At 39.2% G+C, this 17472-nt stretch overlaps 1 protein-coding gene across 2 annotated transcripts; it reads right to left on the bottom strand.

Annotated features, from left to right (window-relative positions):
* Positions 1–3635: 3635 nt before the first annotated feature.
* On the bottom strand, positions 3636–12707 carry RAMP2 (receptor activity modifying protein 2). 2 transcript variants are annotated; one of them, XM_058183397.1, is made up of 7 exons: positions 12576–12707; positions 11183–11337; positions 10030–10152; positions 9226–9324; positions 6963–7065; positions 5977–6228; positions 3636–5067 (listed from the first exon to the last, which is right to left on the bottom strand). In XM_058183397.1, exons 2-7 carry the CDS (start codon positions 11262–11264, stop codon positions 5052–5054), a joined length of 675 nt encoding a protein of 224 aa, XP_058039380.1. In that variant the 5' UTR covers positions 11265–11337; positions 12576–12707; the 3' UTR covers positions 3636–5051. The 2 variants fall into 2 exon arrangements, with proteins under 2 accessions (XP_058039380.1, XP_058039379.1); XM_058183396.1 differs by lacking the exon at positions 12576–12707 and having other exon boundaries at positions 11183–11558.
* Positions 12708–17472: the final 4765 nt, after the last annotated feature.

Genomic DNA, 17472 nt, shown 5'->3' with positions numbered 1-17472 from the left:
ATAGTTTCAAAAAGATATTGAAACTCTGGAAAGAATCCAGAGAAGAGCAATTAAAATGATTAGGGGGCTAGAGGCTAAAACATATGAATTGGGTATGTCTAATCTAGTGATAAGGACTAAGGGGAGACAAGATAACAGGGTTTCAATATTTGAAGGGCTGCCACAAAGAAGAGGGGGTCAATCTATTTTCAAAAGGTCAGAAGGCAAGACAAGAAACAATGAATGGAAACTAAGAGAGAAGAAAGAAATTAGGAGAGAAGCAACTAGAAATAAGAAATTTCATGACAGTGATTACAATCAATCAGTAGAACAGCTTGCCTTTAGACGTTGTAGGTGCTTCATCACTGGAGGTTTTTAAAAAGGAATTGGTCATCCATTTGTCTGAAATGATATAGGATCACCTGCTTGACCAGGAGGGTTGGACTAGAAGACCTCCAAGATCCCTTCCATCTATGATGGTGATGATGATGATGGTGATTTAGTTGCTAAGCATCTGAATTTTGATCACATGAGAATGGGGTTGTTACAACAGTTGTAAGTGTGAAAAATGATCATAACTCATCTTTTTCAGTGCCATTCTGACTCTGAACAGTCACTAAATGAACATTTGTAAGTTGACCTGTATATCCCCTTATGGGAGACATTTCTACTCAAATTTCAAAAATGCTCAGCCGAACATCCAACTGCTCAGTTCAAGTCTTAGACTGCTTTTTTTTTTTAGTTTTGGGGAAGCATATGCTCCTCTTTACATCCAAAGGAGAAACCATTTGGTTAGAACTTTAAACAATACATTCATATTCTATTCCAGGGGTGTCAAATTCAAGGCCCAGGGGCCAGATCCAGCCCACTGGGTGCTTAATCTGGCCTGCAGGTCTGCCTTGAAAACAGCGAAACACCGGCCTGCGGTGCCTCTGCCAGTGAAAACAGAGCTTGGCAGGGCTGGTTGCAGCCCTCCTGGGCCCCATTTTCAACCGCGGCAGCCCTCCTGCAGCCCTTTGCCAGCGAAAATTGAGTTCTGTTTTTGCTGGCAGGAGGCTGCAGGGGGCCATTGCAGCCAAAAACGGGCCCCAGGGTGGCACGCACAGCCCACCCACGCTCCATTTTCACTGGCAGAGGGCTACAGGAGGCCATCATGGAGCTCAGGAGCCTGTTTTCTCCGGCAGAGCACTCGGGCCTCCACAGGCACCCCTAACACGAGTGATGTCAAGCTGGCCACATCCATCCTGGCCCCCTGAAGTCAAATATAATCCTGATGCGGCCCTCAATGAAATCAAGTTTGATACCCCTGATCTATTTTATTAAGACTATTGCAAGTTTTCAATATACTTAATGAGAACCTATGCCATAGATGGATATTACTAAGGTAATTTACACTGCATATTATATTCATTTGACTAGTGCTTTATACAAAGCACATCGGTCAAAAACAAAAAGAAGCTTTATCTGCCATGTTAGGGGATTTTCATGTAATTATATCATAAGTAGCTATGAAAGCATGCATAAAATTAACTGTTTATATTGTTCAAAATTATATTCAGTGAATCCTCTGAATACCAAAAATTTATGGTATTAGAATCTCCTCCAATGAAAAATAAATTTTGTAATCTTTCCACCAATTAAACTAATGATTTCATTGATGTTGGGATTGGGTGAAAACAAATATACCACTTTTAGTAATTACATTTTTTTTAATAATAGAGAATAATAAAAAGGATTGAAGCTGGTCAAGTAAAAACCCGTGGTTGTCAGGCTAGAAGGACCCATTATGCCTACACAGATCAGGCGCCTTCCAAGGTCATCAGGATAATGGTCAAATAACCGCTGACTTAGAAAGACAGGTGGGCGAAGATTAGAACCTAAGCACGCAAATCTCTAGAAGGCTTTGATTCTGTGTGTTTCAGTAGACAAAACTCTGGCGTGTATATGATTTCATTCTTCTCTGAAATAATAATAAAAAATGATCTTGCCGAGCTATGTCTGGGAACCTTCTGCTAAGTAAACTAATTCTTAAATAAAGATTATGTATCAAGGTGAGTAAGACTAAGCAAAACTGAGCTATCTGAAACAGATACAAATGGTACATAAACAAGGTTTAGCCTGTGGGACATGCTCCATCCCACTGATTATGGAAAATTTTTTGTTTAATCTGCTAAGACTGGACATAAGGAGATTGCTTTGCAATGGTTCCTATTGCAATATGTTTGTACATTAGTGCTGGGGGCTTGATTTATAATGTCCTATGTATCCTTATATGCCTTATACTGTTCAGCATCTATATTAAACTATGTAGAATATTTAGAGTTTGGCCTGGGTTACCATTAGTTTGCTTTAGTATACCAAGTATCGCCTGCTTTTTGCTATCTAACTTTAGTATTTCTGAATGTTACCTAAGTTTGATAATGGGGTGAATGAAAAAGACCAAACTGAAATTAGATCCAATGAAAATAGAACAGCTCTTATAGAAAATAGAATTGGTAATTGGGGTTTAACCGATTCTGGATGGGGTTTTTTCCCTGGAAAAAATAGGTTCACTTTCTCAGTATCTCGTGACCTCAGCAGTCATTGGCTACACAGTACAGCTATACAAAGAACAGCATTTAAATCTATCTTGGTAGCTATACCTGCGAGTCCCTTGGACTGCAAGGTGAACAAACAAATCAGTCCTAGAGGAGATCAACCCTGACTGCTCTTTAGAAGGCCAGATCCTGAAGATGAAACTGAAATACTTTGGCCACCTAATGAGAAGCAAGGACTCACTGAAGAAGTGCCTAATGCTGGGAAAGACTGAGGGCAAAGAAGAATGGGACGACAGAGAATGAGGTGGCTGATGGAGTCACTGAAGCAGTAGGCATGAGCTTAAATGGACTCCAGAGGATGGTAGAGGATAGGAAGGCCTGGAGGAATGTTGTCCATGGGGTCGCGATGGGTCGGACATGACTTCGCAACTAACAACGACATACCTGTGACCCACTTGATTTAGTCAAACATCAATATCTCAGTTATGCCCTGAATTAAGTGCAATGTGCTTTATGTGGAATCTCCCTGAAAAGCATTTAACAGTTGCAAGTAATACAAAATTTAGCCTCTAGATTGTTACAAGATACAGAAATTATATGATATATATAGTGAAATATGTGCATAGAAATTATATGATACATATACTGAAATATGTATACTGTAGTAGTTACTGGTTGCTTGCAGTCATAATTTCAGGCACATGTTAATTTCTACACAGGCGGTTTTGGGGTATCTCATGCTAACCCATGCAACATTGCTATACTGTGAGCTGCACATTTACAAGACTGCCTTTTCTCATTGTTTCTGCTCAAGCCACCAGATCTAGCAGAGAGGGCATGCTCCTAAGGGAGAGGGCATGATTTGTGTCCTGTGCAAAAAGCTTCCCCCAGAAATCTAGATATTCTTAAAAAAATTGGCCTTTCTCCAAGGCATTAGAACAGGAGATAGGACAAGCCCTTTTGTGGATATGATTGGAAAGTGTCATTTATCTAGAATGTCATACATAGATTATTGGTTTAATTGTTGGATGTTAAACATTGTACACTGGTCAGAATCACTGTTGTGGGATGAGAGGCCTGAAAATAAAATATTAGTAGAAATGAAATTCAAGCAGTAGCTTTGTTTAGTATGCTCAATGTTTATTTTATTTGAAATATTAATAAATTGCTGCATTGTCCCTCAGATGGTATACAAAATGAAAGAGAACAGAACTAGACTAAAGTGAATAATTGTCATCATAAAACCAAAATAAGAAAGCAGTGTTTAGCATAAAAAGATTTTAACAGAATACCATAATCTTCATTGCTATTTGAAGTACAAAAAGAGAAATTATTCCCTATGAAAGGAATTGCACAGAAAGGATACTTATTAGCAACTCCTGACTACTTGCAAAAATCACACTATTGAAAATAGATGATTTTTCTGCAATTTCATTTATAGGATATCTGTGTCATGACAAGGAAACATTTTCTGGCATTGAGGCCTATTTTAATTACTGATTTTCTTTCAGTTTTCTTTTTTTTTCTTACATAGTATTATGAACATTGAAAGAAAAAGCTACAGAAGAAGAAGAATCAAATGTTCACTTCTAAAAAAACATGAACGAAGGCAAATATATCTGTCCTAGAAAAATAATTATGATAAATGAATGAATGTCTAGTAAAACTGCCAAGTTTATCCATCTGCTGATCTGTTGTATCTGTTATTCTTCTTCAGTAATTTCTGCATGTTGCTCATTTGGGGGCCAGGATTTTTCAATTTGACAATTCCTCAAAAAAGAAGTAATTACAGAGATTATCAAGATGAAAGATAAGAGGCACTGAAGAACCATAGAAGTTTTATTGCTCCTTATATCTTCAATCTCCCAAAAATATTGAACATAGTTTTTGAACTGATCTAAATGTCTTCCTTTGCAGGACACATAATGGAAGGGAAATTGCTTTTTTGAAAAAAAGTATGTAGCTTCTAGAGTTTATGTTAGAGTGCCATGGTCAGGCAATAGTATTATATTGTTGGGGTTTGTTCAAATTAAAGTTGCTACTAAAATGTTGGAGAGAAAAAAATAAGAGAATGGAAGGAGGAAGTTAATAATGAAAGAGCCAATAGCTCTAATTTGTCTCAATAGTAATATGCTACTAGTATAGAAAAATGTAATTGCATTTCATTTTAAAAATAGTTACAATGGCCAAAATGTGACTACGTTGAACTCTTCTACCCTGTTTCTCCCAAAATAAGACATTCCCTGATAATAAGCCCAATCAGCCTTTTGAGTGCAAGGCAATAAGGCACAGCACTTATTTCAGGGTTCAAAAAAATATATGACAGGGTCTTATTTTCGGGGAAACACGGTAGGTTGTCATTTCTACTAACTGTTCATTATTTAATTAATTTTTGTCATGAATGTCCCTCATAATTCTTTTTGCTAAACTTAAACCAACTTTCAGTTCATTCTCTTGATCCACTTAGCAGATATCTTCTGTTCTTTTTCTGTTCCATCTTGCCAAAGGAGAGAAATGCAGCTTTATTCCATGGTGTTATCTTGGACATCTCCTGCATATGGAATAAAGGTAAGGGTCAAAGTGAGTAGTGAAACTTGTAACTGAAAAGAGGGCAGAGAGGCCATTTCATCTCCAGTTAGTTCAGATTATGTACAAAAAGAAGTCCACATAGGCAAAGCTTGCCATAATCTTAATAGAGAGAAAGACAAGGGACATTATCCTAATACTTTGCCCACATGGAAACACACTATTTTATAGGGCATTACCCACAGGTGAAATTCAGCTGGTTTTCACTGGTTCGCTCGAACTGTTATTAAATTGCTTAGGCAGTTCGGAGAACCAGTTAAAAATAAAGTGCAAGAGAGAGGTTTTTTTCTCGCTCTCTCCCTTCAGTTAATAGCTCTACTTAACAGTTGCAGCTGGAATGCAGCCGATACACACTGAATCGAGTCAATAAACAACAGAAACTGACAGGATTAAGGCAAGGAAACCCTTTCCAACTCCGTTATTCTATTCTATTCTAAATATTGGAACAGAGCTATTTTATTGTGCAATATTATTGTGAACTGGACTAAGGAGAAATTTCCTAAGTGTGAGACCAATCAAGTTGGCTGTAATTATGCTGCTTAGGCTAGGAGGCCCTGTCACATCATCTCGTAAAGTTTAAAAAGTAAAGATTCCCCTCGCACATATGTTCTAGTCATTCCTGACTCTAGGGGGAGGTGCTCATCTCCATTTCACAGCCAAAGAGCCAGCGCTGTCCGAAGACATCTCCGTGATCATGTGGCCAGCATGACTAAATGCCAAAGGCACACTGAACCCTGTTACCTTCCCACCAAAGGTGGTCCCTATTTTCTACTTGCATTGTTTACATGCTTTCAAACTTCTAGGTTGGCAGAAGCTGAGACAAGTAACCCATTACGCGGCGCTAAGGATTCAAATCATAAAGATTAGGACTCACAATATTATCTCACTGCCTTTGCTCTTCATCACAACAAGAGCAACCAAGAAAGGAATAATGAAGAGGGGGGCTATGATGAGAGCCAGCAAAATATTTTCAGGAGGGTCTTGAAGTGGTTGATTCACCATGGTGCAATTGAGGAAGAAGTGTTGGTGGCTGAGGATGACGTATTCCTCAGCGATGGAATTGGGGTAGTTAAGCTCCAGTTTATCAGCTCCATTTTCCAAGCATTTTCTCAGGTGACTGTATGGCCTATAAAGGTAACCAAGAGTCCAGGAAACAAAATAAGAAAATAGGAACAGAATTAGTAGTGTAAGCAAGATACTCGGGAAAAAAAAGTAGGAATCAACCCAAGGAAGGGGGAGCATCTCAAGGAAAAAAATAGCAGTAAACTATTAAATGCAAGCAGTAAAATATTGCAGTAAACATCAGCTCCATGAGTCAGATAGTACACTATGCTACAGTAGGTACTTCAACTGCCATTAAGCTTATTTTAGAATCCAACATTTCATCTTTTCTTCAGCAAAAGATGAAAAGATACAAACGCAACCCAACCCATTAAAAAATTCTCACATTAGTACTATTTTATTCTAAAAGTATTATAACAGAATCTTTCTGAATAGATTCAGTTTGGTTAGTTTGGTATAACTAAGCTTGTACCAAAAAAGAAACAGACTTGGATAGGCCTGGCTTATTTCCTTTTTAGAAAGGAAAAATTCCTTTTTACCGTTCAGTTTGAATGGAACAGAGACGGCCAAAAACATCTGTGAGACCAGGACAAAAAAGTGGACAGGACAGGTGTCAGCTTCCCATGTAGACCAGACAGCAAACATGAATAGATGAACTAATTCTACTTTATTGTAAAATCACATTAACAGAATTTTCCAAGTCTGAAAGTACATATTTCCTACTGCTTTTTTTTTTTTACTGCCAGATTAGGGACGGCCTACATTTCCCATGGTCAGTAAAAGGTGAAACTGCAATACCTGCGAACAGTCTTCCAATCGCACCAATATATTTTGCTGATATTGTTCATCTCCACAGTAAACAAATCCCAACACTGACCGGTATGATATTTGTATATAAATTCTAGAATAAAAAAGAAATAAAACATAAGAAATTACGTTGTGAGAAATCGTGAGATAGAAAGAAATCTACCTGGGTCATCTACTGCTAGAAGTCTCTGAGGAATGGAGAAAGGTGTTTAGTAGAAATTTCCCATCAAAACTATCAAACTATCCCCAAGTTCCCCTTCTGATTTGACTCAGGCAAGGATTAACTCCAATTCAGACTTGTCTTTACAAACACGGAATGCTATTTATTATTTTATTTCATCAGATAGCACAACATTTCCACAAAGTAGTCAGAAGCAAACTAATTCTGGATATCTTTTTTCAATATCTTTTTTTCTATTTTAACTCAAGCTTTCAAAATGACCTTAGTTAATAAATGTGTAAAAACTTTCCTCAGATCATCAGAAAGAAGAGGAACAACTGCACCAAGGACAATTAATTATTCCAGCCTGAATAAGTTTGGATGATTGTAACAATTGTGGTAAAGAAGCAAAAGAATGATAGTATCCCCTTGATATGAAGAATTCTTGAGGAAATTATTCTACGGTTTGGGAGCTGGCATTCTAGGGATCAAGGCACAATATGTTGAGGAAAAACTCTGACATTAGGAGAAATCTAGTATCAGATTTTCCCCAGTTTCCAAGTAATCTTTTCTGAGAACAGCACTCCTAACCCAGAAGCTGTCTCTTTTATATATGTGTGATTGACATCAAGGCAGATGTACAAGGCTCACCCGATCCGGTAGCAATGGTGGCTGGTAGTTCAGAGAACTGGTAGCAAAAATCCCTGGCCCCACCCCCTGCCTCTGCTGAGCCACACCATCATCAGAGGTTTTCTTCTTACTTTGAAAAGCAGTTTTCCTTCAGCCGAAAACATGCCTTTAAAAGTAAAAAAAAAGCCTTTGATGATCTTGTGGCTCAGCTGAGATCGTCAGAACCCTTTATACTCTTTTTTTTAACAACCTCTTCGGCCGAAGAGGTTGTTAAAAAAAGGTTTTAAAAGGCTCTTCTGGCAATCCTAGCTGAGTTCCTCATCACCAGAACCTTAAAAAACATGTTTTCTACAAGCTCTTCAGCCGAAGAGCTTGTAGAAAACCTCCTTTTAAGAGGTTCTGGGCTGCGATAACGCACTTACCTAAATACTGCTCCTTTCAGGCTGGCAAAGCCATGCTTTACATCAGTTGCATCAGCTAGTAACTGAATCTGCCTGCCTGCAATCCATCTCCTCAGTCAGCAACTTAATCTGCCTGCTTTGCTGGCTGAGGAACTCTGGGAATTGAAGTCCACAAACCTTAAAGTTACTAAGGTTGGAGACCCCTGATCTAAAAAAATAAATAAAATAAAATAATAAATAAAATATTTGTGCAGCTTTCTGAGATTTGAGGTGTTTCTGTAGTGTTTTACTTTAACTACACAAACACACAAAATCTCAGAAAGCTGTATATGGCATTTTGTGTGTTTGAAAGAGTCTGTTGTGTTGTGTTGTGTTGTATTGTGTGTGTGTGAAGTGTGAAAGTTGGTTTTTGAGCTTTTTGTGGCTGTGTGAGGTTCCTGCATGTTGCAGGGGCCATTTTGGGTGAAGTGCAGCTGCTTTTACACTGTGTGTGAGTCAGTTGTATTGTGGTGTGTGTGTGTGAAGTGTGAAAGTTGATTTTTGAGCTGTTTGTGGCTTTGTGAGGTTCCTGCATGTTGCAAGGGCCATTTTGGGTGAAGTGCAGCTGCTTTTATATTGTGTATGAGTCAGTTGTGTTGTGTTGTGTTGTATTGTGTGTGTGTAAAGTGTGAAAGTTAGTTTTTGAGCTTTTTGTGGCTGTGTGAGGTTCCTGCATGTTGCAGGGGCCATTTTGGGTGAAGTGCAGCTGCTTTTACATTGTGTGTGAGTCTGTTGTGTTGTGTTGTGTTGTGTTGTGTATGTGTAAAGTGTGAAAGTTGGTTTTTGAGCTTTTTGTGGCTGTGTGAGGTTCCTGCATGTTGCAGGGGCCATTTTGAGTGAAATGCAGCTGCTTTTACATTGTGTGTGAGTCAGTTGTGTTGTTTGGGTTGTGTTGTGTTGTGTTGTGTGTGTGTGATTCATTTCTTCCTCCATTCTATGTTGTGGGATAAGCCTGGATTCTAGCACTATAAGAAAACCTTTACCCAAATTCTTTACCCCGTTTCACATTTCATTTGTAGCTTACCTTTAATTTCCTGAAGGGTAAGATTCAGACTTTTGAAAGAGAAAGTAGCACTTTGGGGAGATACTGTTGTTCCAGAATAAGTATGAAGTGTAATAGCCACTACAGTTGAGAGAAAACAGAAACAATGTAAAAAACTGAGAAAAAAGAAAAATTCTAACTATTAGAAATTCAGAATTAAGAAGTCCAGATTTACTGAAACCATTGGGGGTGGGGGCAGAAAATCCTATTAAAAGTTCAAGATAGGTTAAGTGCAAACTAACATACAAGTTTGGAAACAATGGGAAGCATAATCCCACCCCAGAGAAAACATTAACCATAACAATCCTCTATCCTCTCTTCTCTACCTGAGGTAGCCTTTACCGCAATTTGCATTGTGCTGTTGGATGTCATTGTATGATTTTAACTCCAAATCCCAGTCACAAAGAGCCTAACATGGACATAATTATGCTCAGTGTTCCAAGACTGAACTCTTAATTAATCAAAATAAGGCCACAAAAAGTTGGGAAAGGAAAGTGAGACAAAAAGAAAATTTAATACAGATTCTTTGAAGCATGCATTGTTGGAGTCATATAGTAAAGTAGAAGAAGAGATGCAGAATCAAATAAATTACATTATACCAACTAGATTTTCAAAAATTATGGGGTTTCCCCCCCCCCTCAAATAAGGTTTAACCATCTTTCTGTATGTTGTATGCCCCTTTCCACTCTTTTTTAAGCATCTGATCACATTGTCCTTAACATATATTTTAAAACATTAGGCTTCTTTGTTATGATTTTGAACATATTGGTCCTAATAAAGACGTACCTGACTTTGGGTTTGAGTACTTGGACCGTGGGCTTTGTTCCATAGTACTTAATCCACTGGTTTCAGTCCCACTGGTTTCAGTCCCACTGACACAAATGCCACTTCTCTCGATTTGAGGAATTGCTATAATGAAAAGCAAGATGTTGTGTTAAGAGATTCTGCATAACTCTATTAAAAAGTATTTATTTGCTGTTTTTTGCATTCTCCCCACAGTAATGTGTAGCAGTTGTCAGATTTGAAACTGTGAAGTGTATCATTTGGATTAATTCTTTGTGCCATTCTGAACACATCAGTTCTATAAGCAAAGTGCATCTGATATCTACTTTTGACAAACTGTAGTTTGGATCCCATAAGTTGATCTCTAAGAAGGATTTGGAGAATCAGTAAATGGATCTGGCCAACAGCAGAGGTCCTTTACCCCTTCACACCCATATGATAGGAAAGTGCATCTCCTGCACAGTGTCAAACCATTTTTAACAAGAATAATCTCCATACACTAAGGCAAACTACCTATTTCTTTCACTTCTTCTCTGAAATCATTGCAAACAAAAAGAAAAGAAGAAAAAGGAGAGCTGCAAATATATCACAAGACAATCTGATTCATTCCCACTTCAGCCAGGGTCAGAATGCAAGTGGCTTCACAAATTCTGCCAAAGGCCTTATACAGCTTGGATATAGAGAAACTTGGTCTGGCATTCTTCCTTTGGAGGGATGGAGGAGTATAAGCAAAACTGAAGGGAAGGAAAAGAGGCAACTCAATTCTTAGGATTTTATATCTGTAAAATACCCTCATTGGTTCTTTGAGGCAGAAAATAAATAGTGATGATGTGGGATCAGGGAAAATAATGTAGGAATAAGTAAATAAATTGAGTGGGGCACATGCAGGGAACAGAAGGCAGGGCTAGACCTACAATATGAAGCCCATTCAGATAAGAAGCAGGATCACAGAGAGATCTGAGCATTGGATTCCAAAGTCCAACCATCCCCTCAGCATTCCCTAAAATGTCATTCCAACCTGTCCGAGATGAACTGTGTGGGTGAGGGACCTCATTGTACTTGCCAGTCTAGAGACCAAGGCTACTATGAGCTCTCCAGTGTCGCACTGCCCCAAACATCCTGTGCCAGATCTTACCCAACCTGGAGAACCACTTACCTGTGAAAATCAGCAAAAATAGTCCCAAGAGCAGAGCATGGACATCCATCTTGTACAGTCTACCACTCTGAAGCATAGGCATTCTGCTTCTGTCCTGTGATCAGCTTGAGATTTGAATCAGAATAACAGGAAGCACCTCCTTTCCTCTTACGGGGCTAGTAGTGAGAGTGCAGGAGACATGTGAAAAATGAGATTCAGGAGCAAGCCCTGCTCCCGGGGGCTTTGCTTCAGTGAGACTAACTTCTCCTTCCCAGTTCCCCACCCATTCGGAATTACCAGAACCTCTGTAACCCCGGGACGGCCATCCCAGGTCACCCTGCCTGCCGGCAACAAAGTGCCGTTCGCAGCCCTGCAGCTTTACAAGGCCCAGGGTGCCTCAACTTGGCAATTTTTTATTCACTCAGTCAACTTGGTTGTGAAATCCAAGAGAAAGCTCCAAATGGGCAGTCAGGGCAGAGGGAAGAGCAGGGAACGTCAAGCTGTTGGAAGCAGACACTGCCTCTCTCCCTGTGCAAAACCAGACCCAGGACAGACAGCCCTAAGGCAGTGTTAACATCTGCACTGCTCAACTAACTTATGTATTAGTTTTAAGAATTAAAAGATGCCACAAAGAAAATATGCAAAAATGTCCTTCGATCTTAAACATTAAGAGTAAGAAAAAGGACTAAATCCTGACCAGGAGGGGGGATTGAGGAAGAAAAGGGGTCTCTCCCTCCCTCCCCCTTCCTCCCTCCTCCCCTCCTCTCTCTCTCTCTCTCTCTATACACACGCACACACACACACACACACACGCACACACACACACACACACACACAGACACACACACACAGGAGGGGGAGGGAGGGTCTCTCCTCCTCCCCTTCCTCCCTCCTCCCCTCCTCTCTCTCTCTCTCTCTCTCTATACACACGCACACACACACACACACACACGCACACACACACACACACACACACAGACACACACACACAGGAGGGGGAGGGAGGGTCTCTCCCTCCCTCCCTCCTTTCCTCCCTCTCTCCCCCCTCTTTCTCTTTCTCTTTCTCTTTCTCTCTCTTTCTCCCCCCCTCCTCTCTCTATACACACACACACAAACACACACCACAAACACAAACACACACAGTATATATATATCTAACAACTGGTGGAGAGAGGGGGAAAGATATTCTAATATGGTAGCCATTTGGGTATTTTGCCATAAATACATAACAGTATAATTAAATGCTCACTAATATAATGACTTACTGAACAATTTCAACCCCAGAGTCCCCTTGTGTAGGAGACATATAAATTAAATCAATAAAATAAATACTTTCAGAATAGTAAAACATCCCCACATATTTTCTGTATCATGCTAATCAAAACTGGATACAATATTCAAAGTATGGTCTTACCAGTGCAGTATAAAGCAATATGAACACTTCACACGATCTTCTGTGTGCAGCCCAGCAGGTTCTAACAGGTTCTGGAGAACTGGTAGCAGAAATCCGGAGTAGTTCAGAGAACTGACAAATACCACCTCTGACTGGCCCCGGAATGGAGTGGACTGGAGTTTTTATATCATTCCCCTGCCACGCCTACCAAGCCATGCCCACCAAGCCATGCCCACCAAGCCATGCCCACCAAGCCATGCCCACCAAGCCATGCCCACCAAGCCATGCCCACCAAGCCCGCCCACCAAGCCACGCCTGGTTATAGAACCAACAGGGGGAAAAAAATTGAATTTCACCCCTGCTTTTTTGGCAGTTGCAACATACTGCTGGTTCATATATAAGTGGCTATCTATAAGACAGTGATCCCCAACCATGGCTCCATGGACTGGCAACAATGCCAGCAATGGTAGAGCAGCAACAGCTGCTGGGGTGCCAAAATGTAAGACCCTCATTTTCTGACCACTGAATTGCATTTTGTTGAATAGAGCCCAATATTCAAGTCTATTAAGTTCCCTTTGGATCTTGAGCTTATTTCCTAAAGTGTTAGGTATTTCCGCCCCCCACCCCACCCCAGCTTGGTGTCATCTGCAAATTTAATGAGGTCCCCTTCTATCCCCTTGTCTAAATCATTTATGAAGATTTTGAGCACAGAAGACAGAACCTTGGGGTACTTCCATGCTTTCTTCCCTCCATGTAGATGTAATTCCACCAAGGGCTACAAATTTAAGAATCCATCTGGTGGTGATGCTGTCTATTCTACTTTAGTTTTATTTTAAAAAAAATATTTTTCCTTTTCTACAAAATGATCCAAGTAACACGTTTACTTTTACCAGTTTACACGTTTACCAGTTGATTACATTTTATTCCAGTAATACTTATGCCATTTAAAAGCAGAACTGCCTATAGCGAAATTAATGAATATTGGTGATAGTGGTGAACAAAAGCAGGTATAAATCATGGAAATCTTTTTCTGTGTTATATAACTGAAGTAATATATCTTGGCATATACTATACTAGTATTTTTCTTTAGCATATGCTATCCCAGTATTTTTCTCTGGAGCAACTTTAACATATGAATTTACCTGCTCCCAGGTCCTATTGCAGTGGTGGGTTGCTACTGGTTTGCATAGGATCGGGCGAACCTGTAGCAGTGGCAGCAGGAGACTCCGCCTACCCGCCCGGATGCTTCTGCACCGCACATGCACATGCACATGCAAACCGGTAGTGACGGAATTTGGAACCCGCCCCTGTCCTATTGGTTTCTGGCAAAATCTGTGCCAGGTAGAAACAATTCTCTAGGATTATCTTGACAAAGGCTTTTCCTTATACTGTTTGACAGAATTCGTTTAAATAGATACTTGGAAATCAGTGTGTGTGTATGTGTGTGAGAGAGAGAGGGGTGGGAGGGAGAGTCACTAACATGATTTTTTTTTAAATCATACTTCTAGAGATAGCCAAGCAAACCTTGATTTAAGAAAACCTGTTTTGAGTGTTTGTTTATTCACTTGCACTATAAAACATCACATACAGAACAATGACTAATTGACTAATGATTTCTTTTTGAATTAACGTTAATATTCATTAGCCATTTATTTCATCACAGTTCTTTCCAAACATGCTGGTCTTCAACTCCCATTATTTTCAAAGTTTTATCTTATATCGGGAGAATGAACAGTTTTTATAAATTGATACTTTGGTCAAGAACCAATGAGAATGTTTTGGCTCTCTTCTGACTTTTTAAATGATTTTTTCACCCCAAATCCTGGATACCTTTAGCCCAGCTGTTGATTGTTGACTCCAACAAAACACGTGATCTTCCCATTTTGATACAACCAGGCTGCATGTCAAGATAATATTCCAATAATTTGAACAACATCTCCACCCATCTGGGCATTCCTCCACCCTTAAGCAGATATCAGAATTAATCCAAGTCATGTTGTATCTGCTTCAAGAGTAAGACCCTATTGCCTGATAAAATAATTTATCTAACTCCTTTGCAAGTCTGGCTCAACCATGAAATCTGTAACCCAGACTTATCCCCTGTTTAGAGGGCCAATTGCCAATTGCCACTTTCATGATCCTTTTCTTAGATGGCTATTATTTGGACCTTGTCAACCAGCCACCAATCATAGAATTCTAACACCAACTTAATGCTATGTATCTGCAGGAGAAAAAACACTGCCAGTTCTCCAGAGTGTATTGGGCCTAGACTCTGATACCAATGGCCAGATATTCCCATATCAGCTCACTTTCATCTCCCAATATTTTAGTGGTTTGCTTAAGAAAAAGAGACATGATGATCTTCTATCATAGCAACTTGGCAAACTCCCTACTGTCCCTCTCCAGAATTATACTGCAATGAACAATACTTATTTTGAAATTATGAAAATAAGCCCCTAAAGGACCTGTTTCAATGAATGCTCATTCAAGAAGCTTTATATTAAAGGGGTATCTTCAAATATTATATATTTGTGAGAATGATTAATAATACTCCATAAAGAACCAGTTTTGTATGTGTGTTAACAATTAACATGCATTAATTAACAACCAGTGACTGAGGGAGAAGATCAGATTCCTTTGGTCACATGAGTTCAAGCGGATGCTGGTATGATTGCTTGAAATGTGATTCTTGCAATGAATAGGGGGTCAAATTATATGGACTATAATGGCTGTTTCCACTTCTGTTTTTCTGTATTCACTATGTTGACTATGTTGTCTAAAATGCTCCTGGATTGGATATCACTCCTGAGCACTGCTTAGCTTCCTCATGGATATATCATGATGATGATGATGATGATAAAGTGATTTTTATATTATAGATATTAGTTTTGAATAGATTCCATACAGTAGAAGCTCCTTTGAGATTTTAAAAAAGGTTTTCTGGCAATAGGCAAGTGCATTCCCAAGTAAGAAGAAACAGAGAGATTCCCTCTACTGCATATCCCAAAGATCAAAGGAAACCATACAGCACAACCATACACCCCAAAAAGAGTTTCTAGGGAAGAGCAAGTTAACTTATTTTACTGTTAAATGTATTCAGTCATTTTGTTTCAGAGTGCAGAGATTGGAGTATTTATTTCAAATATTGTTCTTTGCTTCAGTCAACCTAGCCTCTAATTTAATGTTTAACCAGCTCATCACCATTTAGAATTACCATACTTCACAGTCTTAAGCTAGAATACTTTACTGGGAAACCTTAATTGTAGTTGCCTCTAAATTATCCAAATATGATAATTTAATAGAACCGAAGCCACAAACCACTCAGCAGACCTACTATAGAGGCAAAGCTCCAGAGTTACTTGCTCTTAGCTTCAACCCAGCTTAGTGCTGTTTTCCCAATTTGGGCCTCTTTAAATGGATGTATCACATCATGCAGGTTTTGGACCAAATCCAAGAGAGAACCAAGCAAAATAGAATTCTGCTTCTTGAAACCAGGCACAGCAACTGTATCCAAGGTTCATTTCTATAAGCTCCCTGCCCTTTCCCTTCCATGTATGACTCAAAACCACCCACCAACATTATCAGGCCACCTTCATCTCCCAAGGCTCTGTACTTTCACTGAACAAGGAGAAGTCTTCTCCCCCTCCCTCTCATTCTCAGGGCCACACATCTGGAACAGATCATTTACTGACAGAGGCCTGGCTTATCCGCACCGATGCCATTTGCTGAGGTCATAGTGACTGGATCCAAGGCCTTAGTCAAGCAACCTTTGTGTGCTTAGTTGCCATAAACACAGCCACCGAAGTCAAAATATTTTAGAATTTGTAAAAACCAGTTAGCCCTAAACAGCCATTACTGGCAACTGCCCTTGTATCTGCAGATAGTGATCTTCGCCTTGCAGCATTTGCTTTGCTTAAAAACAAAACAAAACAAAACACCCTCCGAATTGTTTTTTTAGATATTAAAAAAAGTTATGAACAGTCTTAGCACAAATGTTCTGAACAGTTGGTGGTGAGAAACTAATTAAACTAATTGTTTGAAATCAATTAACTCAATCACTGAGCCCAGAGTGTGTCTTACAGGTCAGGGGTCTCCAACCTTAGTCCCTTTAAGACTTGTGGACTTCAAATCCCAGAGTTCCTCAGCCAGCTTTGCTGGCTGAGGGACTCTGAGAGTTGAAGTCCACAAGTCTTAAAGGGACCAAGGTTGGAGACCCCTGTTATAGGTAACCCACACCACATAAGTGATTATAAATAAGGGTGATTATAAATAAATAAGCAGTTCTGTCATAAAGCTAAATAAAGCTAAATAAAAACACAGAAACTCAGTATGATCAATCAAGTTCTACTTACTAAATCTCACTGAAGAAATAAACACTATTTCTAATAATTATTCAATTTGATATCTCAGTTTGTTGTCTTTATAATAGAATAGAATAGAATAGAATAGAATTTTTTATTGGCCAAGTGTGATTGGACACACAAGGAATTTGTCTTGGTGCATATGCTCTCAGTGTACATAAAAGAAAAGATACGTTCATCAAGGTACAACATTTACAACACAATTGATGATCAATATATCAATATAAATAATATAAACAGGAGTTCTGTCTTGTTCCTTGTCCTAGTTTCCCACTTCTGAAATAAAAATCAAGAAATGGCTGCCTTGCTAATTTATTTATTTATTTATTAAAAGGTTATGACCACCTAGCTCACATATAATAATTCTAGATAGTTCACATTTAAAAAAACAACCCACAACAAATAAACAATGCCATCCTTATGCCAAGCATCATACCCTGCACTATGACACCATAACATTTATCATTTCCTCGGTCACTGGCATCTCCTCCAATGGCTGGGGAAAGAGCTATATTTTCATGGCCATCAAAAAGGCTAAAAGGATTGGAGCTTTCAGG

The sequence above is a fragment of the Ahaetulla prasina genome, chromosome 4 (assembly GCF_028640845.1).
Source record: "Ahaetulla prasina isolate Xishuangbanna chromosome 4, ASM2864084v1, whole genome shotgun sequence".
NCBI lineage: Eukaryota > Metazoa > Chordata > Lepidosauria > Squamata > Colubridae > Ahaetulla > Ahaetulla prasina.
Note: the sequence above shows the minus strand (reverse complement) of the source record. Positions and strands in the feature narration are given on the sequence as shown.